The sequence below is a fragment of the Triticum aestivum genome, chromosome 4B, assembly GCF_018294505.1.
Source record: "Triticum aestivum cultivar Chinese Spring chromosome 4B, IWGSC CS RefSeq v2.1, whole genome shotgun sequence".
Classification (NCBI taxonomy): Eukaryota; Viridiplantae; Streptophyta; class Magnoliopsida; order Poales; family Poaceae; genus Triticum; species Triticum aestivum.
Window position 1 is genome coordinate 26,412,898 of NC_057804.1, and position 23,077 is coordinate 26,435,974.

A 23,077-nucleotide genomic window follows, 5' to 3' on the forward strand; every position below is an offset into this window, starting at 1 on the left:
ATAGCCAAATATGTGAGAGGGAGTTGAGTGTTGAGGAGACTATCATTTGAAGCACAAGAGCAAGGAGTTCATCATTAACACACATCTATTACCTTTTGGAGAGTGGTGTCTCCTAGATTGGTTAGGTGTCACTTGGGAGCCTTCGTCCAGATTGTGGAGTTGAACCAATAAGTTTGTAAAGGCAAGGAGATCGCCTACTTCGTGAAGATCTACCCAAGTGAGGCAAGTCCTTCGTGGGTGATGGCCATGGTGGGATAGACAAGGTTGCTTCTTCATGGACCCTTCGTGGGTGGAGCCCTCCATGGACTCGTGCAGCCGTTACCCTTTGTGGGTTGAAGTCTCCATCAACGTGGATGTACAATAGCACCACCTATCGGAACCACGCCAAAAATCTCCGTGTCTACAATTGCGTTTGCTCCCTCCAAACTCCTCCCTTTACCTTCATATGCAATGATTACATTCCGCTGCTATACTCTTTGAATTGCATGTGTTAGGTTGGTTGCTTGACTAGTGCTAAGTTGTTAAAATCTACCAAGAACTAAAATTGGGAAAATGTTAAACTTTTATTTGGTCAAGTAGTCTAATCACCCCCCCTCTAGACATAGTTTCGATCCTACACTTAACCTCTTTGATGATAAAGTTTCTGAGGAGATGAATGAGGCCCTTTGCCGAGAGTTTTCTGATGACAAGATAAGTGATGCCTTGTTTCAGATTGGGCCCCTAAAGGCTCCCGGTAGAGACGGTTTTCCTGCGAGATTTTTCCAGAGGAATTGGGTTGAGCTGAAACATGACGTGATTACAGAGGTGAAAAATTTCTTTGCAAATGGCATCATGCCCGAGGGCATTAATGATACTGTGATTGTTCTTATTCCTAAAGGAAAATTGCCTAAAAATTACAAGACTTCAGGCCAATTTGCCTATGTAACATGGTCTACAAAATCATTTCAAAGTGTTTGGTGAATCGACTCAGACCGCTCCTGGATGAACTCATCTCTGAATCCCAAAGTGCCTTCATTCCAAGGAGATTGATCTCGGACAATGCATCTATCGCCTTTGAGTGCTTCTACAGGATTCAACACAGTAAGAACAAATGGGATAACCATTGTGCATATAAACTAGATCTAACAAAAGCTTATGACCGTGTGGAATGGAAATACCTTGAACAAGTTTTGTTAAAGTATGGGTTTTATCAGAAATGGGTTTCATGGATAATGGCATGTGTCCGGTCTGTTAGACGTCGATGAGCTCGGAGCTATTGGCAGAGATAGCGTCGATGCTTCTTTCATTCGAGCTTATGGATTAGCTGCGCTCGGAGCTATTGGCAGAGATAGTTCAGGTGCGGTGGTCTTCTCAGCGGGCTGCTGCTTTCATGGATGTACTGAAGCTGAGGAAGCTGAAGCTCATGCCCTGTTGTTTGGCCTCACCCAGACACACAAATTAGCTTTGAACCATGTGAATTTTGAAACAGATTGTTCCTCTGTAGTAACTGCTGTGAATGAATGCAACACTAATAGAGCCAGTTGATGGGATTGCTATGTGAAGGTGAAGGAAATGTTCAGAGAGTTTGAATCATGCACTGTATCCAAAATCTACAGAGAATGCAATGTGTCCACACATGAGCTAGTTGCCTTTGCTAGAGCATATGGTGATTTTTGTATTCTAGTTGATGTGCCACATGGTTTGATGCATGTAATTGCCTCTGATTGTAACCCATTTTAAGTGTTTTAATGAGAATTCCTTTTCCTCAAAAAAAATAATGATACAACAACTTCAGCGATAACTAATATGGGGAAGGATCTACCTTTGAGCTTGATGCAAAAGCACCATTTCATCAAAGAAAGAAATGCCTCCATGTTTGTTTGGGGGAAATAGACTACCAACAAGATCGAGCAAAGGTACAGTCCAAGAGGATATGCAAGGTAGATTATTCTGAAGATTCATTCTAGAACAGACAATCATAAGCTTCCATGGGGAAGGATCTACCTTTGAGCAACCCCTGGTATTGATTATGTCATGTATGGCAACCCAAAAGAATATTTTATGTCTAATTCTGCTAGCAAGTTTCCATAACCATTTGAAAAGGAATCATGCTTCTGATTACACCATCATATTCTTATACATATTGCTCGGAAAGAAGTTTTGGGCCTTCCATTTGTTGGATCATGTGTCTATAGGCGAGGATGGGTTAACTTGGGAAATCATCATCAATCACATTGAATTACAGAAATGCCTGGTTTTTTAGAGGACTGTGGATTCTTCAGCCAAAATTTTGAGTGACCAACACATTGGCCAGAGAGACATTGTTGTTTTCGAAAAAAGAGTAAAGTTCTGAGAATTGTTGTGCTAAAGGTTTTCCTATCCATTTATGATTACAGAACATGACAGATTGACCCAGTCCAACAGTGCAAATTGCCTCCTTCTTGGAAACTAGATTTAATTTCAAGTGAGCTTTCCACCAAAACGAACCATCATTTCTTCCATGGGGTGGCGCAGTTGAATAATATGTTTCCCATATCAGACGAACCAAAGGCATGTCTTCTTTGTTACAGAATTTGTGTAGACTCTTCATAAACAGAGCTTCATTTTGGGAAGCAATTTCTAAAACTCCTAGAGATGGGCCAATATATTCGGAGCCAAATCTCCTCCATTAACTCTGTTTGGATGTTGATATTGGGGCCTAAAAATTGATATTGGCATAGGGCAGCCTGAATGCCATTGTTCGGATGGTCACAGAATTGACCCCTGATATTCGCTAGCCCTCTCTCGCAGCCCGCCTGGCTATTCCGAATTCAGAGCATAGGAGCTCGACTTCGTGAGATATTCGGGATTGCTCGCTCGACTTACCGCTTTGCCGCTCTCAAGCGAAAAGATACATGCCAAACATGGGTACAAGAGACGAGCGGAGGCGCGACGCGGGAGCTCCCGGCGGTGCTGGTCAGCCCCTCTCCACCGTCCTCCTCCTTCTCCCATCTCTCCGGCGGCTCCGCTCCTCCCCTGCGTGCTTACCTCTCTCTCCGTGCGCCCGTCTCCCTCCTTTCGAGCCCGTCCTCCCTCCCCGCGCACCCGTCCCACTGGCCGTCGTTGGCCTGACCCACCTCCACGCGCATGCTCCCCATGGCAGATGGCTCGACAGCCTCTCCCCCCCATGGTTGCTACTTCCTATAGCCCATGGCCGCTGTCACCTACCCCCTCCCTTTCCTAGGCAGAAATTCCAATCCTCTAATCCCTTCAAACCCTCACACTTATGTGTTGATGTTCTGAAAAACAATTATCTTCTGCAGGTCAAACGATTTGAGCTTTGATCCCCAGCAGGTAGATCCAAAGTAATTGACGTGGTTTGTGTGTGATATTGGTCTGTTAGACGTGTGATGTTGATACAAATTTTGCTTTCGGTCCTTTCGATGCTTGACTGAACATCCATTTTCTTGATTGATTGATATATGTTGTACAATTTGATGCATTATTACTTAATTATTTTGTAGTTCTCGGGATGGCATACCTTATCTCACAAAGAGCAGCTCAGGATAGTTGTATTTGGCCGTGGAAGAAAAAGTTGTTGTACAAGTAGTGATGCCCTTTTTTGTGCAAGTGCTGCTTTTTTTTGCAAGTGCCGCCATTGTATGAGTGATGTGGTTGTATTCTTGAAATGTAAACATTCAAAAATATAGTCACATAATGCATATGATTTAATTAAAAAATTACATTGAAGTACAATATTCATCCTATGACAAATGACCAATTCCAATGTACACATTGGCCATCCAAACAAGCTTTGCAATTGAGCCTCTCATGCAAATTCCAGATGTCAATTCTGTGAACATCCAAACACCAGAATTTGGGTGCAATGTCAATATCAAAGTCAGGGAGATTTGATATTGGGGCCAATTCAATTACAAGGCCTTGAATATCAACATCCGAACATAGCATTGGGTATTTGTTGACCTGGTCCATTGCAACCACGGGTAGAGCAAAGAAGCAAATGAAATAAAGTAGGAAGGGAAGAAAAGACAGACTTTTGTAGTCTTCCATCATATGAAAGAAGAGTGGAGCAACCGGCAATTATTCTCTCAATTCTCTGCATCATGTCATTATTTTGAGCTTATTAATTTTGAGGAGGAGAGCCATATAATACTGTGCGCAAAAAGAGAGGAAGATGAGACCCATGTAGGTGAAAGGAAGGATCCGAGCTGAAATCCCAATTTGGATTTACAATAGGATGTAGATGTACTACTACACCGTGCAATGATTTTCAATTTGGATTAATTTTGTCTATCCCAATTTTTTCATTTATTCTGCTTTTGTATTCTACACAACCAAATTAATCCTATTTAAGCTTGTGAAAGAATAGTGTAAAAAGATAGACAAAATTGATCTGGAGAATATCAGTACATAGTTTTTTCTCTATGATGACGGAATTTTACTTTTTTATGGTCATATTGATTATATGTTCGCATAGTTGTTATCACCAAATGATGTCTTCTTTTGTGCTTAATTATGTAATTAATTTTATTTCAGGCATAAATTGATGACATAGAAGCTAGCAATGGGACATATGTATTGGGGCACCATGGTGCCTACGCTCCATGCTTCATGGTCGTCGGGTCATGTCTAGATCATGCTATTGTAATGGGTATCAAAATTGTTGGGTCAACCCGTTAGCATATGTTGATTTATATAAAGAAATTAAAGTTGCTAATTAATGCATGATCGTGGTTCAGGCATGGCATATATTAATGGAAATAAATTTCTCTTCTTGTATGGATGTTATACACCCCTATGTAGCTACACATTCTATATAGGGCATTCTGTCTTCCTTCAAGATCTATGTTGTCTTTACATAGTAATTTCTCTTTTTTGTTTTTTTCAAACAAGAGAACATTTGACTTTGACCTTGACTTTTTTAGGTCAACGCCATACAAGTACTACCTCCATCTGGGTTTATTAGTCTTCATTGTATTTTGGGTCAAACTTTGGCCATATATTTGACTAGCAAAATATTAATGCATATCACTCAAAATACAAGGGTGACAAAATGTGTAGTACCACTCTAGGATTAAAACGTTTCTGATTTTTTAATACAAAATAAAATTTTCAAATTAAATTTTTTGAATGAGTTTTTTTATCATTTTTATATTTCCTTACGTAAAAAGACAAAAAGAAATCTACACACGCTAGTCCTGATGTTGACCTGCAAAGTTTCGGGTTTAAATGTTTTCAAAAAAAGTTTGTACTTGTGAATGTTGATGGAAAAGTGGATGACCTAGATAAAAGGTATAGCTACATGGCAGTGCAGTTACAACTTTTCCTTTTCTTTAACTCCATGATTTTTTTTAGGAAATTGTCATCATGATGGTTTTATTTCATGCGTAAATAAGGATATATCGTTTGCTAACACATCAACCAAAAAATGGAAGGCTCCATCCGTCAAACAATAGTTTGTGAGCCCTTCGTTCTTTGTTAATAGAGGTGGACATTTGGAGGATACGGTTGGATGACCGGCTTCCAAATCTGTATCTGAGCACTAATCCGGACTGATCCACAGACAAATACTCTGTCTATTTTAGAGGTCCACTATTTGAGATGCCCTAACATCACAAGCATCCTAAAAAATCAACATGCTAATTAATCACACACGTAATTAAACTAATAAATAGTTACTCCCTCCATTCCTGAACATATCCTTTTAGAGATATTGATACGGCGAAAATGAGTGAATCTACACCCTAAAATACACCTAGATACATTCGTATGTTAGTCCGCATTGAAATCTCTAAAAGAAACTTATATTTAAAAACAGAGGAGGGAGTATAGTAATGGCTTAGGTTCTAAATCCATTCGACCCTCCGTTTCTAAATTGTTTTCGCATTAATTAGCGTGTGTGAAACAACGAGGTACCAATTCTCCATTATTAATGGTATACTACCTCCTTTTCGGTTTATAGGGCTCAATTTAAAATTCTCACCAACCAAGACAGATGATGAGTGGTGAAATAATTTTTATAGTTTGTAAAAGCATTCAATTAATGCGCTCATTTTCCTCAAAGAATTGTGTTTATCAGTGCATTAATTGCAATACATGCATGAATGAAGTACATGCAATTTTTTCTTAATCCTTTAATGCAATGGATTAATGCACCTTGAAATCTGAGCATGTGATAGAAATAATCAAATTGAGACTTATAAAATAAAAAAAATAGCATTTCAAGATAAATGTAGCCCTATATGATATCAATATATGATACTATACATTACAGATGTAGTAGATACGAGTAGCACATGACACAAAATAGCACATCATTTAATATGATACGGTCAAGGCTCTCTTTCTTCATTTAATTCTATGCCACCTCATAAAAAATGCCTGACATGTATAATACTACCAATGATACTCCCATTACAACCAGCCTAAATCAGATTGGGACCCCCGCAGTACCACGCGCCGGACACTGTCGTTACTGATGCGGGTCCGACCCCACGTGTCATCGCTACTGTGGCACCATACAGAGGTGGCACCCGTCGTTCCTATGAGAGATTGACGGGGATCTGTGTACGCAGGCATGTGAGTGTGAGGCTACTAGTAAATCTCGTCTGTAGCATTTAATTAGTTCATCTACATAACGCCGCCAATTAAATTCTTGATCCGTCCGGTACCATTTGGCCTTCAGGTCCCGCGCCGTTGCGGTCTGCTCGTCCTCTCTGCCTCTCCGCCTCTCCCCCAATCCAACCGAGATAGCAAAAAAGAAGACGCGGAGGCAAGAGAGAGGCTGCGAATGCCGATGTGATTCCTCTCGGAGGCTCGCGCGCATTTGCCACCGGAGATCTCCGCTCGTCCGCGCCACCTCCCCCGTCTCCGGCGGCGAACATCGCTTGGGCTCCTTCCTGTTCGCGGCGGCGGCGGCGGCGGCTTTGGTTCTTTTCGGGGGTGTTTCTTGGGTGGCTGCCCGAGCCATTGCTCTGGCTACGGTGGTACCGCGAGGAAGCCCCGCGTCCGGTTAGGAGCGAATCTGCTTTGGTGCTACACCCCGGTGGTTTTCAGATCTGGCTGAAACTAAGGTGAGCGAGGACTTTTGGCTTTGATTGTTTACTAACAACTTGTTTCTCTCTGAAATATCCATTCGCAGCAACTTACAGTCACTCTCTGTGAAAATTAGTAGTATTCTGTATTCTCCAACGTTGTAGTAGTACTCCATTTTAAGATCTATCTAGAGCCACGCGCACACCCAACAAAGAACAATTGCAGTTGATATTGATAAGCTCACAAGCCACATTCAGAACATTTAATCTTGTTCGGGTTGTGATTTTCTCTGGCGCATTAGTTTATTCCCTCAGAGAATGCAACTTTCTCGTAAAGAGGCTTTCCGATGCTGGCACCTAGAAAGGCATATCCAGTATTGAGTTCAGCACTTTTATACTTTTTCGGCTTTTGCTTTACTTACGTACGGTTTATACTGTTGTTTTTAGTGTCTCTTGCCTACAATATAGCATCACAATGTTATGGTTTGTATATATGTCTTTGGGAGTTGAGTTGCTAGTATGCCACAATTAGTGTACTGGTTTTAATTGATTCCTTCGTTTACGCAAAAAATAGCTCTTCATATATACAGATCTACTTTGCATGCTGTGTATAACCTATATTTGCGCCGCCTTACCGTGCTTTCTCACTAGGCTCCAAGCGCAGAGTTATGCCATTGTGTTTGTGTAGTATAGTCTGAGTTCTGACATGGCTTTGGGGAGCAATGGAAAGCTTGTAGATAGATGACGAGTAGATTTCCTAATTCAGTAAGCTGATCATATCGATGTCACAGTGATGACAACTTTACTGGCTTGCTAGTCACATTTAGAATTTTTTTAATGCAGAAAAATCAAAGACTTTGAGTGCCACTACGTGTTAATTTTATCTCTCCATCTTTTGTGCATTCTTTAATTCTTTGTCAAAGGTATAATTATCAGAATTTTTCATATGTTCCATGTATATCTGTAGGCACAAATCACTTGACTTGAGACGAATATCAGAACTTCTCCTCTTAGTTGATTCTTCATATAGTCACTTCTCAAGATGGAACAGATTTCAGTGAGTTGCTTCCTTCTGTTCATTAAAATCCTCTTGAAACTGAATGGTTTCATAGTTATATCTTGTGAACAACCAAATTCTGAAGCACTGATTTTTTTTTTCCTTTTCATCTTGGAAATTGTCTATAGCTTGGGCATCGATATAAGGAGTGCAGGCCACAAAGGATTAGCAGCTCTCCAAGCAAACTACTTGTTGGGAAGGATGTACTGAAAGAATTGGAGGAAAGACGGTCATCCCCCAGTGTCGTCGCAAAACTGATGGGAATTGACGTATTGCCACCTACTTACGTAGCCAATAAAAGACATCAACAATTCAAGGATGTCTTTGAAGTGTCGGAGGAGCTACCGGAGACTTTCACAAAAGAGATGTCATACCATTTCCCTAAAGGGCTGCCAAGCTTGAAGAGGAGTGCAATGAAATTAAAAAAGCTTATGCCATCAAAGTCTCCCTACTGTGATGAAACATTTGATAATGAAGTAGAGTACAACAATGGCTTGGATCGCTTGAATCCACTTGAAATAGACAATCCTTTGTTTGAGAAGTGCCCCCGCGATCTGAATTATTCCCCAAATAATCAGCATGAGAAAGATACCGCAGGCACTTTCAGGAAGTATCCTGTGGGTTTAGCTAATTCCTCACTTAAAGATATAAAAAATATGTCGAGAGGGAATTACGGAGATTTCAACAACATTGTCGTTCTGGAGCCTGGCTTGGGGAACAGTCATGATCCAGAGAACTCTTTTTCCATGTCGTTGCTCTCTCATGACAATTGCAATTCCAGGAGAAATAGGAAGAAGAAGTTGGGTGAGTCTGTTGTAATGAGCAATGAGAGAGTTTCACAACATCTTTTAGATACTGTTAATGTGGCTAGAATAAAAAGAGAAAGATACTTGACTAGTGATGCCATCAATTCTCTGTCAAAGGGAGAGGAGCCATCATTTGATCAATTCAACATCGTAGATATGAATAGCGCTGGATCATTTCAGATGTATTCTGGCGATGACATTGACTCCAGGCAAAACAAGTCATCATCAAGTAGCTTACCTGGGAAATCCTTTCGGAAGTATGATGAAGGTGATGTCGGATCGAGAACTCTTGCACAGATGTTTGCTTTATCTGATTCAGAGAGGGTAAAGAAAAATTTGAACCCGCATGCTCAGATTCAACACAATAAACTTGACCAGGGCAAAGGCCACAACAAGGAAGGATGCTTTATAGTTTTACCAAAGCATGGATCTCCACTGTCTCTTCACACCTCATTGGACAGGAGTTCTTCCTGCGAAGGGTCTCCTAACAGTGAAATTTTCCCAGATCCTTCAGTTAGCTACAACAATGGCAAGGTTACCTTTGATTCTTTTCTGGCCAAACGAAGGCTCAAGCAAATTGCCAGCGGGAGGCAAAATAACTTAAGGAATGCTTCTGTGGTAAAAAGTCTTGCCTTGGAGCAGCGGAGACCTGCTTCTCCTTCTCTTGATGATTTCAGGTGTCATTCATGGCGTCCATCTGATAATGTTTCAACTTCTGTCTGCACAAATGAGAGAGTATTGTTCGCGACAGATAAGGGCTTAATCCACGAGCCTGCTGAAACTGTGCCTTCTTCGTTTCAATTGCAATTATCTAGGGAACAGAAGGTCAGAACTTTGTGCGCCATGAATTTAGCAAAGTAAAACAAAACATAATATTCTTGCATGTTGCAAACTGTTCTGTTGTTTCAACGAATCAAGAATGAAATAGCGAAAAAGTTCTACTTTAACAATTTAACATAGAAACATGAACAATCCAATTCCTCTGCAACAATAAGTGTTCAACTGCTGCTTTGAATCATACTCCTGTTTCATAATTTTCTTATTATCACGAGGATGTGTTTCTGCCGTCATTAAAAAATATCAAGTGCGACAAGACAAAAGAACTCTGTGAACTCAATTCACTCACTCAGAATCATTGTAATGAGACTGTTTCAGTTATTGATCCTGAATTGTGTACAATTCATGATGTTTTTTCTTTAACATTAATATGTTTTCTAAGTTCTATTTTTTCATGATATAAGATGTGCACTGTTCCACTATAGTAGAATACTTGTTGTTATGTCATATTTAAACCTCATCATTTTTCCCACTAAGTATGTAGACTCTAATGCAACTTTCATCTGTTGACAAGTTTAGATTGTTAAATCTTTTCATGCTGATACCATGAAGCCTAAGTTTATGGTGCACAGCTCTTCAAGTCGTTTCCCTATCTTTTTTAGGTTTCAGCAACGCCTTTGCAGTGTCATGACTATGAATCCGTATCTATTTCTAATCATGATGATCTGGCAAAGTCTCGTAAAGGATTGGAAGAGTTTGAGCAGCCGAGCCCAGTGTCCATTCTACAGCCCCCAACTGATGAAGACAGTTGCTGTTCTGGATTCTTCAAGAATGACTTGCAAGACATGCTCAGTAAGACAACAATATAGCTAGAAGGCTGTACTGCATAGACTAGTGCTTGTGTCTTTTTGTAGTACATTGCTAGCTCTCCTAAACTGCGAAGTTAATACAAAAAATCATTAAATTAAGCTAAATACTTACGAGTTACGACATAGCATCTGATAAACATTATTGCTAACTCCCACATTGCAACATGCTGTTCAAGCAAAGAATTTAGGTGTATAGTTAAGTTGAGTTTTAAATCACTTCTTTTGCAGCTATTAATGAGAATTGCACAGAAGATATGTTTACAGGATTTTTGCATCATGCATTCATTAACTGCAACTTCTTTATTGACCTCAGGCATGGAGACACGAATAGACCATCGTCGATTCCGAGATGAGCCTGAAGTCTCCACCATCTCAAGTGATGATGGCAATGATTCTTCTTACAAATCTTTGGAAGCATTTCAGGTTGAGGAGGACAGGGACTTCTCATATCTCCTTGATATTCTCATAAGCTCTGGTATGATAGTTTCAACTGACTGGCAGCTCTTGTGCAAGTCATGGCACTCATCTAGTTTCCCTGTTGCTCCCCAAGTCTTTGAGAGGCTTGAGAGCAAGTACGCCAAAATGACCTCATGGCCAAAGCCAGAGAGGAGACTTATGTTTGATCTTGCAAATTCTGTTCTCTCCGATGTCCTTGCACCTTGCACCAATATACACCCATGGGTGAGTTCTACTAGACAGTGCAGGCCTATCTGGGGCCCTGAAGGGCCTGTTGAGAAGGTTTGGCAAATGATGGTTAGGCAGCAGGAGGAGCTGGCGATAGCGCATCCTGATGACAAGGTTCTGGATCCAAACTGGCTTGAACTTGGTGATGACATATATACGGTCGGCAAGCACATATCCATGATGTTGCATGATGACCTCTTGGAGGAAGTCATATTGGAATTCGTCTCACTCTCAGGGTCGGCCGCTGCATGTATGTAGATCAAATCGAGAAAATTCAGTCTGTCGCAACAAAGTACAGTGACAAGTCTGAGTTAGTTTTTTCATGGACAATCTTCAAGCTTATATGCTGTAACAGATGTAAGGCTTGTTGATCCAGACGCAGCAATTTTTTTCTAGTCTATGATATAATTATGTCACTAGATACTGGACAATTTTCTTCTTTGAAACAGTAACCAAGATGTGCTGGGGTGGGATTGATTATAGAAAATTGATCATTCCGCCTTGAAATTTGTTTTTTTACCAGTGAAAACAGCAGGAGAGGCTCCCACTGTTATATAGTACTCCCTCCGTCCCATAATATAAGAGCGTTTTTGACACTACACCAGTGTCAAAAACGCTCTTATATTATGGGACGGAGGGAGTATTAAATTAGCAGAGTATTTACATGTCCTCAAAGAGGTAGAGGAGACTAACAGGAAACTATACAAGATAGTTAATCCTAGAAAGAAGAGATGAAATTGCCAATAAATTCAGCAAGCTCTGGTTTTACTCTAGGCTTGAGGATGTCTAGGTCAGCAGTAGGCATTCTCCTCCAATCTGGCAGAGATGGTCTGATCTTCTCAAAGTAGCATCTATTTCTTTGTTTCCAAAATGTTCCATGCTGCAAAATAACAATCTCTTTCAAGAGGGGCCGATGCCATTCCCTTGGGCCAATTCCATCATCTCTTGCATAGTTGCATTGGTGTCCCAGTGGATATGAATTTCGTTCCAGCATTCAATACTGAATTGACACGTGTAGAACGGATGCTTGTTTGTCTCTAAGGAACCAGAGGGGCAGAGCATGCAAAGAGTGGTCCTCACCAATGTCAAAATGCCTTCTGTATAGTAAATCTCTGGTATTGACTCTGTCCATAAACATTACCCAAGCAAAAACCTTGTGTTTCATCATGCTTTTTGTCTTCGAAACCATAGTTTTGGAGTACTTTGGGTGGTTTAAATTTCTGAAGTACTCCCTCTGTAAAGAAATATAAGAGCGTTTAGAACTTTAGATCACTAAAGTAGTGATGTAAATGATCTTATATTTGTTTACGGAGGGAGTACAACTTGTAAAATTTCCTTGCCTTGAATCTCTCACATCACCCCAACAAAGAGTCTACTCATCGGTACTCCATTGATCAATCATTATCAGATCGAGTTTTTCTTTCAGGCTCTCCAATTCCTCTTTGGCCGGACTCCTGTCTGTCATTCAAATGGACAAAAAACGGACACTTTCTGCATCCGTTTAGGTTGGCCCTTTGGTGTTGCCCTTACACAAGTTAAAGATGCCAAGAAGAGAAATTGTCACTTGAGATCGACCCATTGTCTGCATCAGGCACCAGGCTCTGGTGTGCACTATACATACATTGTGTGAAACGTTACACTAAAATGACATCCGGAAAGAATGGATTGGGCCAATCGCTTCAGTGATGTTCTTCTACCTTTTCCGAGGGAATATGTTCTTCTATTTTTTTGGCGGGAATATGTTCTTCTACTACTGCTACTTTGCACTGTTTCGGCCGGAAGTTCTCCTCCGACAAGAGCGACGTAACGAGCTGCCTCAGCCGCGCAGCCCCTGGGCCAGGCCGAACATACGCCGCGTTCCCAACAACGGCGCACGGGTCATCGCTGCCGGTCCGGTTGCTACCGGCAGCCGGCACCTCCGCGGCGCACCAGCCGCCCGGGGCGAGCATGCCGGGGCCCCTCGACAGGAGGTCGGCGTCGATCCTGTCGAGGACGGGGTCGTCCCGGCGGAACTTGCGCGCGAAGGGGGCGGCGCTGGCGAGCATGCCGTCCCAGTCGCCGAGGGTGAGCAGGTGCGGGTGCTGCATCGGGGGGTTGTCCCACGCGATGTAGTGCAGGTCGTGGTTGACGGTGGTGTTGCGGAACTCGTCGGCGTTGCAGGCCACGGTGTGGAAGTAGCCCTCCGGGGACGAGATGAAGTTGGCGTAGTACATGAGCACCGTGCGCGGGAGGTTGTCCCACCCCCAGATCAGGTACTCCACGAACGGCCTCGATAGCACCATCCACGCGGAACCTGGCACGAAGCAAAGCATATATCATCCTTAATCAAAAAAATTATCTGAGAATTATTTTTGTTCTCTCGATTGGCCACCAAGGATTAACTTGAGAATTATAAAAGATTAAGGGAGATGGAGTAGTTGATGTCGTCAAGCTGTTTTTGTTGTTTTTGTGCTTGGTTGTGGCCGGCCATCTAGATGTCCTGCCGTCGTATATAAAATAGTACTGCCATGTTAGTGGAACTCCCTTTGTCTACGTCTATATTCATCTTTGACCATTAATTTCATCAATAAAACATATGTTATATCTCATAAAAAGTATAACGTTCGTACTCCTTCTATTCACAATAAAATGTTTTGGATGTTTTAACATATAAATTACATGCAGACTGAAATGAGTGAACAAACACACTAAAATATGTCTACATATGTTTGAATCAGAAAAAAAGTTAGACCATCGTGTAAAAGTGAACCGAGGGAGTAGTTTCGAACGTAGTGGTAATTTTTATGACATATACTACTTGATACTCCCTCCGTCTCTAAATAAGTATTAAGCTTGAGACACTTATTTTGGGTCGGAGGGAGTATATTGTATGTGAAATACATGATTAAAATTGAATCACGCAAAACGAGGACGCCATGTAATAAGGGCCGGTGGGAGTATCATATCATTTTAAGATGTGCAGCGCACCGGCCATGTTTTTTGGTCACGTCGTACGTAGCCAATGTGCCAGCCACGAACGGGACGATATTGTAATGAGACAATTCCTCCCTGGGAAATGTCGTGACCGACAGTATAAGCTGGCTATTAGACCCTACTAAATGATCGGCAGCACACACGGGATGGTGCCGTGTCACACGTGCACAACGGCGGCAGACACTATAGAGCACAACTAAATATCCCAAAAAAGATCCAAGTTACTTATACTAGTTGATGATATGCTTTGCTACGTGCCAATGCAAGCGGAGGACATGGCGTACGTACCGGTGAAGAGCTTGAAGGCGGTGGGCAGCTCCCGCTTCTGGGGGATCCAGAAGAGGTCGCCCTTCTTCTTCATGTAGAGCGCCGGGTCGATGATCACCGGCATCGCCCTCGCGAACCTGCCATGAATGCCACGATGAACTTTAGAAGCTTGTAAAAAGATGCACTGCATGGCCCTCCAATCGAAGCTAGGTAGAGCACGCACGCTTTCCAGCCGATGTCGCTGGTGTGGTCGAGGAAGTTGAGGTCGCGCGGCAGCTCCGAGAACACCTCCATCATATCTGCATGCGGCATGCCATGGCAGAATCTTCTAAATCAGCTAGCGAACTGGTTAATTTCGTTGACCAAGAAGAGGAGATCACGGCGACGCACCGTCCTGCGTGACGAGCGGGTAGTCGGAGGCGGAGAGGTTGATGAACCAGTCCCAGTCGGCGCCTTTGCCGCGGCCCTCGCCCCACAGGAAGGCCGCGGCGGCGTGCAGCGTGGTGGTCACCATGGTGGGGCCGCGGTAGGTGACCAGGTTCGCCTTCTCCACCACCCGCACGTTGCGCGCCGCGGCGAGGACCGGGTGCCCCGCCACGAACGCCGCCAGCGCCGCGCGGTCCGAGTCCGGCGCCTCCGCGTCCAGGTGCAGGATGTAGTGGTTCCTCGGGTGGTACAGCGCCAGCAGGCACCGCCGCAGCATCCCGGCGTCGCCCTTCGAGCCGGAGATCAGGTACGCGAACCGCGGCGGCGAGGCGGGGGCGGCCGGCGGCGCGCGGGCCTGCGCCGAGAGCGCCGCGTCGACGAAGAGGTTCTTGGAGGCGCGCGCGGAGGAGGCGGAGGAGGCTAAGGGGGCGGTCGGGGCGAGGAAGAGCGTGGCGGAGGGGAACGGGACCGGGGAGGCGACGAGGAGGAAGAGCGCGAAGAGGCCCCCCGCGGCGACGGAGAGCAGCCAGCGCAGGACGGAGGGGCCGGCGTGGTCCATGAAGGAGGACGACATCAACACATATGGTGGGTATGGTCGAGCGATGGAGCTGGGAGGGCTCGTGTTTATATACGGACACGGTGGGACGTGGATGGATCGATCATGCCATCATGGAGCGTGAGGAGTGTGGGAGAGCACGAAGGGGGATGACGACGAGGCAATCATGGCGGGAGAAGAGAGAACCATGCATGCAGTTAGCTATAACACCTGGTAGGTTAAACGTGTGGCAGCACTAATCTCAAAGCCAATGATTAGATGCCGCGGCGAATGGTCCGTCATGGCCGGCATCACGGGCCGGCCGGCCGGCCGATGGTCCGTGTCGCTGAGGACGACGAGCACGTACGCACCTGTAATGTGCAGTCAGTACCCACCCAAAAATGATGACATTACTATTTACTAGCTAGTAGTAGAGTATCCTTTTGATTCCATTCTGCTCGCTTGGTTCGTGCATCGAGCAGGATAGGAAGAGACCTCCCCTCCCCAACAGAATTGGATTGGATTCTATCCTCTGCCGGTTCTCTTCTGGTGCCTAGCTAGAAATGACGACAGATTAGCAGGCTAAGTAGTATTTTTCTTCTCACTTTCGGTTTGGCTGTGGACACGTCTGCACGATTACTCGAGGATCAGGAGCCAACCGCAGAATGAAGGTGACATTCGGTTGTTAAACAATCCATTCCCCTACAGCAAGCAAGCAAGACGACCGACGAGCTTCCTTCCTCCCGTCTTCTCTCAACCGTTGGCAGGCCCAATTAGTAGTAGCAGAAATTCATTCAAGCCGGGATGGCGACGGCCTAGCCGAACACAGGCAGCACTGCAGCAGCTTCACAACACAAGTTGCTAGTACTAGGACAAACCCGACCCGGCCGGCCCCAACACATTCATTGGCACCACTGTGGACCCACAAGCCCCAACCGTGTCAAAAATACTCTTATATTATGATGAGACGAAGGAGTATCTCCGACGATAACAAAAAGAAACAGAGTTTCAGCTAAGCAATGTGGCAAGTCTTCATCACTTTAGTACATAACCAATACTGAACTGCCGGCTCGGTCTCTCGGAGCTGCTCATACGGATAGGGTTTTGCGTGCGTATATTCATAGATGTGAGTGTGCATGCGCGTTGTGAGCCTCTGACCTAAAAAGAAATACTGCAATTTTACACACACACACACACACACATGGAGCTCAAAAGTACAGCGCATATACTACAACACACGCCAAGGCTACCGCCATGGACTTCCCTACTCGCGTCACCGAGGCTAGAGACGACGGAGGGCCGGGAGGCGGCGTGGAAGTTCCGTTACCGGTCGCCGGCGTCTCCGAGGCGCAGGTGTAGCCGCACAGGCTGGGCCGGACCACCCGGTACACGCCTTTGCTGGCCAGGACGAACACGTCCTTGCGGTTGTCCTCGCCGAAGGAGAATATGTAGCCCAACGACGGGAGAGCGGCCCCGGCCCCGCCGGCGGACTCGCAGGGTATCGGGGAGTTCTTGGAGCAGCTGAACGGCGTCAGGGTGGACGTGTAGTTCCCGCTGCTCGGTGGGGTCTCCGAGCCGGTCCACATCGCCGATGCATATAGATCGGCGTAAATGTACCTGCGATCATCAAATCATGTGTAGTGGGTCAGAGAGGTTGTAAGAATGCTTTCAAAAACAGTATTTTCTTAGAGTATTGATAAATTTTTTTTGCCCGGAGCATTTGGAAATGTTTTCTCTTCACAAAAATATGTACGTATGTAAACAATTCGTCAACGTTTGCTGTCAAAAAATATACCCATCGGTTATTATTATTTATTTTACTATTTTTCTGATTTTACTGCTCATGAGAAAACATTTGAGCTCGCAAGCAGAAACTCCATGTCCAGAAGCACGTACTACTTTTACTTGTTTGCACATTTATTATTCATGTTAGGAGAAGTGTACCTTCCATATAAGCAGGGATCCGTAGACCCACGATACACATATCCGCCTGTAATTGATGCAGACCCAACGTTCTTGTTCACAGTAGAATGGCTGTAACCCATGGCAGGGAAGATGGCATTTATGGAACTAAGTGATGTGTTCCCTCCGGGTGTCCATTCTGGATGATAGACATACGGGCCCTCGTATGCACGCCATCCGTAGTTTCCGCCCTTGGAGATCAAATCTACCTCTTCGTATGCATCCTGTGCGTGTGCGGTAAAAACACCATTGGATTTAGATGGACAGACAGAGCAAATGCAATTTCTGAACAAGATCAACCTAGGAAATTATGGTTTGTTCAGAGGTTATGTGTCTGATACTCATATGACAATATTCAGTCAAAGCACTGCAGAAATGAATGCAATATAAATTTGAAATAACACAAATTTGTGACCATAGCTTCTAGAGTCTATTTCTGCAGCTTCACTTTAACTACATGCTACATTAATCAAAATTGAGCAACAAGCAAGTTAAATGTGAAATTTGTTGCCTGTAGTCTTCACGACGTACCTGCCCAACATCTGCACAGTAGAAGTAGGAAGGCCTCTCAGAATCAAAACTGCATCTCCATGGGTTTCTAAACCCCAAGGCCCAAATCTCTGGTTGCAAGTCACTGTCTTGAGCAAATGGATTGTCCTTTGGAATTGAATAGTTGCCCCACAAGGTCTGGTTACCAATTTGCTTCTGGCCTGAAAACAAAATATTACAAGGGTTTAGGAGAAAAAAGATAACGAAAGTTGAATCTTTGGCGTGCCACGTTAACTACCCATGCTACCGGGTTCTCCATCTATAAAATTTCTATAACGCCAATGTTCATCTGATAAGGTAACTTCAGCATAACAGCTGAAAACAATCGATTAGCTTCCTAAGTAGCGAAAATTCCCACCAGTGTTAAATTTTCAATAACTTTAGTACTCCCTCCGATCCATATTAATTGTCACTGATTTAGTACAATGGATAGGAGGGAGTAGCATAGTTACATTTAAGTATTTGAAATGATTTCCTGAAATGATAAACTGAATATTTATAATATCAACAATTTAAGTATTTCAAATGATTTTCTGAAATGATAAAATGTACAATTGATAAATATATTAATAAGCCTTAATCAAATGCTATGGTACTGAACAACAGACAGACTATACTAAGTAAACAAAAATTTATGAGATGGAGTCAACAGGATGCAAATATGACAGCAAATAAAATAAGATCCATGTTTCAAGTGCTAACTTACTTTGTACATTGTCAACATCAAGCCTCATTATTTTTCCCAAAAGTGACTTCTTGTTCTGAGAGAAATTGAAAGGGTCGCCTTTGTTCCCACCATCCCCCATCATAAAATACAGATACCCATCTGTAGGTCCAAAAAGTATTTGTCCTGCATGATGAGCTGTATACGGCAACCCCATTGTAAATATCCTGCTAACCTCTGATGGATTAGCAGATGTTGCCTGCAAAAGAAAATAGCAATGAGAATGCTATTCAAGTGTTAGCTCTATATCAGCACGGAAGTGGGTATCCAAATGCATACCGCAGAAACATTTGATGAGGAGACTTTTGCAGAGTACTCTGAAACAACAACCTGGTACTGGCATGGCTGCGCACCATTGTCAGTGCCTAGCTTTGAAGGGTCACAGTCAACATCAGAATTACATGAACATCTACCAGCACAGTTAGGTGATTGAGTTCTATCACAGTTATAGGAAACAAAGAGGCGCCCGTTGGTAGCAAACTTTGGATGAAATGCTATGCCCATGAGCCCAAACTCAGAATCCAAATGCACTTCGTCGGTCAGATCAAGGAATGGGTTCGCCTCGTCGAACTGCAGAATGCCTCCAGACCCTTGTTCTGGGACATTTGCCAACCATATCTTTCCTGCTTGGTTGGACAAGAAAACCCTGTTGGATCCATCAGGGTGAGGGGCCATGTTCAGGTATGACCCGTTGCCGATTCTCTCGAGGCACACCCCTTTAGGGGAGGGTGGTGGCTCGGTAGTGTTGAATGAAACTGCATTTCCACTGAAGCATACTGACTTATCATCAGACGATCCACCAAATGATGTACAAAAGTCATTTTCTGACTGCCAGACACCAATGAGCTTTGATGCAGAACTAGGCAGTCTTCCACTTCCTTGCAAGGAAGGTTGAAAAGGAGAGTTCAATATTGTCACATTTTTGCAGGTCTCCCAGACTAGTTTGCAGTAATCTTGCGTGGAATCTTTTGACTGAGCAGAACTTCCGGAAGAGGTATAGTTGCACAGAAGTGGAACCATCCAAATCTTTGAGCTTGAGTTGAACAACTCGGCTGAAAATGGGCTGCATTTCTGAAAATAAAACTAAAAGCTTGTTAATATTAATATCTATGGATAACAAACTAACAGTAAGCATGGAGAAGAAGAAAAATCTCAGCCCGGTGATAACCAGATTTCTTGGTCATCACTAGCTACCAGCAAATCAACCAAAAAGGGTCAATTTGGATCTGCTACCTGTTCTAGAAACCTGGTGACTGGTGTGTTTCTAGAATTTTAATCTCAACTTCGTGCTTTTCTTATAAAAAAATCGTTCGAAATTTAAAGTTATCCCCCCTATGGAGCAATAAACAGTAGTAATTCTTAAAAACTCCACATCATGTTCAGACAAGTTCTTTTTGCAGGTATGTTCAGACATGTTTATAACACATAATATTAACCTAAAGCAAACATCTCAGTTGCAGAACAGGAGAAGAATGGCTTCACCCAAGTTTCTTTCTAAGAACAGAGATTCCATTCGGAAACACAGAAAATATGATGGTCACTAGCAAGTAGTGTGCCCCCCGGTATTTGACTCAGCAACATTTTTCCCTTGCACATACATATAGCATATCATTGTTAGAATATTATTGTGTTTAAGATATAGGTAGGAGTTAGAGATAGAATAGGTTTAACATGTACGACTTGCCCTCTACTTCAAGTCTCTCTCCCTCACAATGTATTCTATATATACCCCATATGAGGGTCGGATCAATACAACAGAAACAACACCATATTCATCCATCCTATAATTTTTATAATCATGAGGTTTCTACTTCTGATATGAGTGACGGATCAACACTAGCAGTCTAACATCAGTATTAAAGAAACGCTGCCCAGGTACCCAGGTTTCGGCTGATCAAACCTTCCGTTTGCAGGTCCCCAGCTCAGGCAAAACATCGAACACGTAGCGTGCAACCCGATAAAAACACATGTTGGTTGCAACGACAGCACAAACGGGCAGTATCTCTCGTAGCTGGAGGAGATGCTACTCATCAGTCCCTACTAACGGGAGCTGGGAGGAAGAAGAAGGCAGTCCGTACCGCGCAGAGGATCGACTTGACGACGGCAGCGCAGGCGGCGTCGGAGACGCTCATGGCCTCGAACCGCTTCTTGAGCGCGGCGTCGGCGGCGGCGTCGCAGCAGCTGCTCCCGCTGTAGGAGCAGAACCCCACCGTCCCGTTCAGCGGCGCCGGCGCCCCTGCAAGCAGCAGCAGACAGATCCGATAGCACCAACGTCCACGCAACGGAGACAAGAACCAAATGAACACTAAGGCAGGCTGCTCACTGGCGTCGGTACAGAGCGGGAGGGCGTGGAGGAGCCACGGCTGCTGCCACGAGAGGCAGCAGAGGAGGAGAAGCAGGAGCGGGAGAGAGCGTGGCCTCCCCATCGCTGGTCCGGTTCTTGGCCTCGGCTGTCGTGCACGGGCATGATTGCGTAGCGGCGAGGCGAGGGGCTGCCAGATTTATTGGGGGCTGGGGTGATGCCGATGGGGACGTGGGGAGTGGGAGGAGGAAGAATGAAGGCGCGCGGGCGGGCGGCATGTGAGAGTTGACCAAGTTAGCTTTGAATAATGGCGGCGGCGGGACATCTGTCGGCCGCTTCGTTTTTATACTGGAAGCAGGAACCTCGCCGTGCCTTGTTTCAGACCTCACCTCACTGATTGATACTGGTAGTAAGATCACACACCTGCTGTCATCAATCGGCCGTCGGAGTGAGACGTGGCTGAGCACGGGTGGAGTGCATGAGCATCTCTGGCAGATCGTCTAAAATCCACAAACTTAAATTTAATTTCTCGAAACAGACTTTCATCCTGCTTTAATTATAAATAAAGACACAACCAAACAAGATACACGGCCGGATGATACAAGCTGATGAGACGGCCCTACTGCAAAGCCCATCCCAGTCATACGCAGAACACCACGCAATCCAAAGAGAAAATAGGCATATCTGAACACAACACCACATTAAGCCTTGGCACACCTAAGCTCCACCACAACGCCCTCGGAAGGGAGAACGGTGCAAAGCGTCTCCTTTGCCGAGTCCGCGACGAACAAAGGTCTTCACCCAAAACCCTGACACGGACAGAAGAACCACCATGACTTCTTCAAGAAGATAGCGGTACCCGCAAACGTCGCCATCGTCGGCGCCGAGGCACAGAGCTCTCGCTCGGCAGCTCACTTATGCCACTACGCCGTCTCCAGGACAAGCTTGGTGAGGACGGATCCCCAGATCCGGATCGGAGCGTCACCCATGCCCGTGGTCTTTGACGCCGATCTGTCCGACATACACGATCACCCGACCACAACCAACATCCACCATACCCGCGATGGAGAGGGACCTCGACGCCTGCGGGCACCACCCAGACCGAGCCACCATCGTCTACCCGGAGCGGAGCTTCGACGCGTCCTAGGCCCAAAACTGGTCCGCCCAAGCACGAGCTCCCACCCAAACTAGTACCTCTAAATTAACTTACAGGCCGGGTTGCAACTTCTTCAGCCGGAACAGATCCCATAAACGATACTGCATAATTCAAAAAAATGTTTCGTGCGAGAATTTGTTTACGATCATCACAAAAGGAGACAAATTCATCACATATTGAAAGGATCCTTACATTACCGAACGGATTACGTACTAATAAAAACCTAACCCTAGCTCACTCGTTGATGCCGAGGTAAAATTTCACAGCGGATTTGCACTGCGCCACCGCGAGCTGGTGCTTGCTCTCGGCGGCTTCAAGGCGGGTCGGAGCCCCCTTCTTCGCCGGCCGGCACCGCGTGCTCAGCGGCAAGGATATCTTCCCCGGAGGCGCGACATCGCCATATGTGGGGGAAGATGTGCTTTCAGCGGATCTATTCAGACCCAAAAAAGCACAAACCTGTATAACGCCTTTTCTTTACGGCCTGTGGACTTTTAGCGGATCTATTCAGACCCAAAAAAGTACAAACCTATATAACGAACGGAATTTATAACAGTTTTTAGCGGATCTGCTAGAGATGCTCTAACCAAACATTTCCACTACCCTAATAATCCATCCGGATTTCCTGCCTCTGGTCGAGAGAAAGTATGGCGATTTGACAATATCAACTATACCACGAGCTAGCTACAGGCTCTGGTTGTTGTTAGTTGGCGGAACGGCGGGCGAGCTTGACAACGCTGCGCACCACTTTGACTTCTTCAGAAAGCTGATGCCTGACGGCCAACGGCATTTTGCAGAGCGCTGAAAAAAATAAGATCACCGGCCATGCACGCACAGCGCTCGTGAAAGGAGCTGTGCGGTAGCGAGTCAACGGCCGCGCGCGTCGTCCTCGCCCGGCCGGTCCAGTTGCTCTGATTGTCGTGGACGTGCGCAAATTGGCACGGCCTCACGGGCAAAGTAAAAGCTCGGCGCCGCTCTGA

General features: G+C 44.7%; 3 protein-coding genes across 3 annotated transcripts; 1 reads left to right on the top strand and 2 right to left on the bottom strand.

Moving 5' to 3' along the window:
- Nucleotides 1-6,618: 6,618 nt before the first annotated feature.
- On the top strand, nucleotides 6,619-11,715 carry LOC123090731 (uncharacterized). Its single transcript, XM_044512065.1, has 5 exons — nucleotides 6,619-7,052; nucleotides 7,981-8,070; nucleotides 8,199-9,701; nucleotides 10,316-10,505; nucleotides 10,836-11,715. Exons 2-5 carry the CDS (start codon nucleotides 8,056-8,058, stop codon nucleotides 11,462-11,464), a joined length of 2,337 nt encoding a protein of 778 aa, XP_044368000.1. The 5' UTR covers nucleotides 6,619-7,052; nucleotides 7,981-8,055; the 3' UTR covers nucleotides 11,465-11,715.
- Nucleotides 11,716-12,588: 873 nt separating this feature from the next.
- Nucleotides 12,589-15,588, bottom strand: LOC123090732 (beta-glucuronosyltransferase GlcAT14B-like). The gene is made up of 4 exons (XM_044512066.1): nucleotides 14,837-15,588; nucleotides 14,670-14,745; nucleotides 14,468-14,583; nucleotides 12,589-13,499 (listed from the first exon to the last, which is right to left on the bottom strand). The coding sequence occupies exons 1-4, from the start codon at nucleotides 15,444-15,446 to the stop codon at nucleotides 12,886-12,888; spliced, it is 1,416 nt and encodes a 471-aa protein (XP_044368001.1). The 5' UTR covers nucleotides 15,447-15,588; the 3' UTR covers nucleotides 12,589-12,885.
- Nucleotides 15,589-16,345: 757 nt separating this feature from the next.
- Nucleotides 16,346-21,203, bottom strand: LOC123090733 (HIPL1 protein). Its single transcript, XM_044512067.1, has 7 exons — nucleotides 20,966-21,203; nucleotides 20,721-20,878; nucleotides 18,922-19,713; nucleotides 18,625-18,841; nucleotides 17,901-18,079; nucleotides 17,352-17,593; nucleotides 16,346-17,024 (listed from the first exon to the last, which is right to left on the bottom strand). The coding sequence occupies exons 1-7, from the start codon at nucleotides 21,066-21,068 to the stop codon at nucleotides 16,616-16,618; spliced, it is 2,100 nt and encodes a 699-aa protein (XP_044368002.1). The 5' UTR covers nucleotides 21,069-21,203; the 3' UTR covers nucleotides 16,346-16,615.
- Between the last annotated feature and the right edge of the window lie 1,874 nt (nucleotides 21,204-23,077).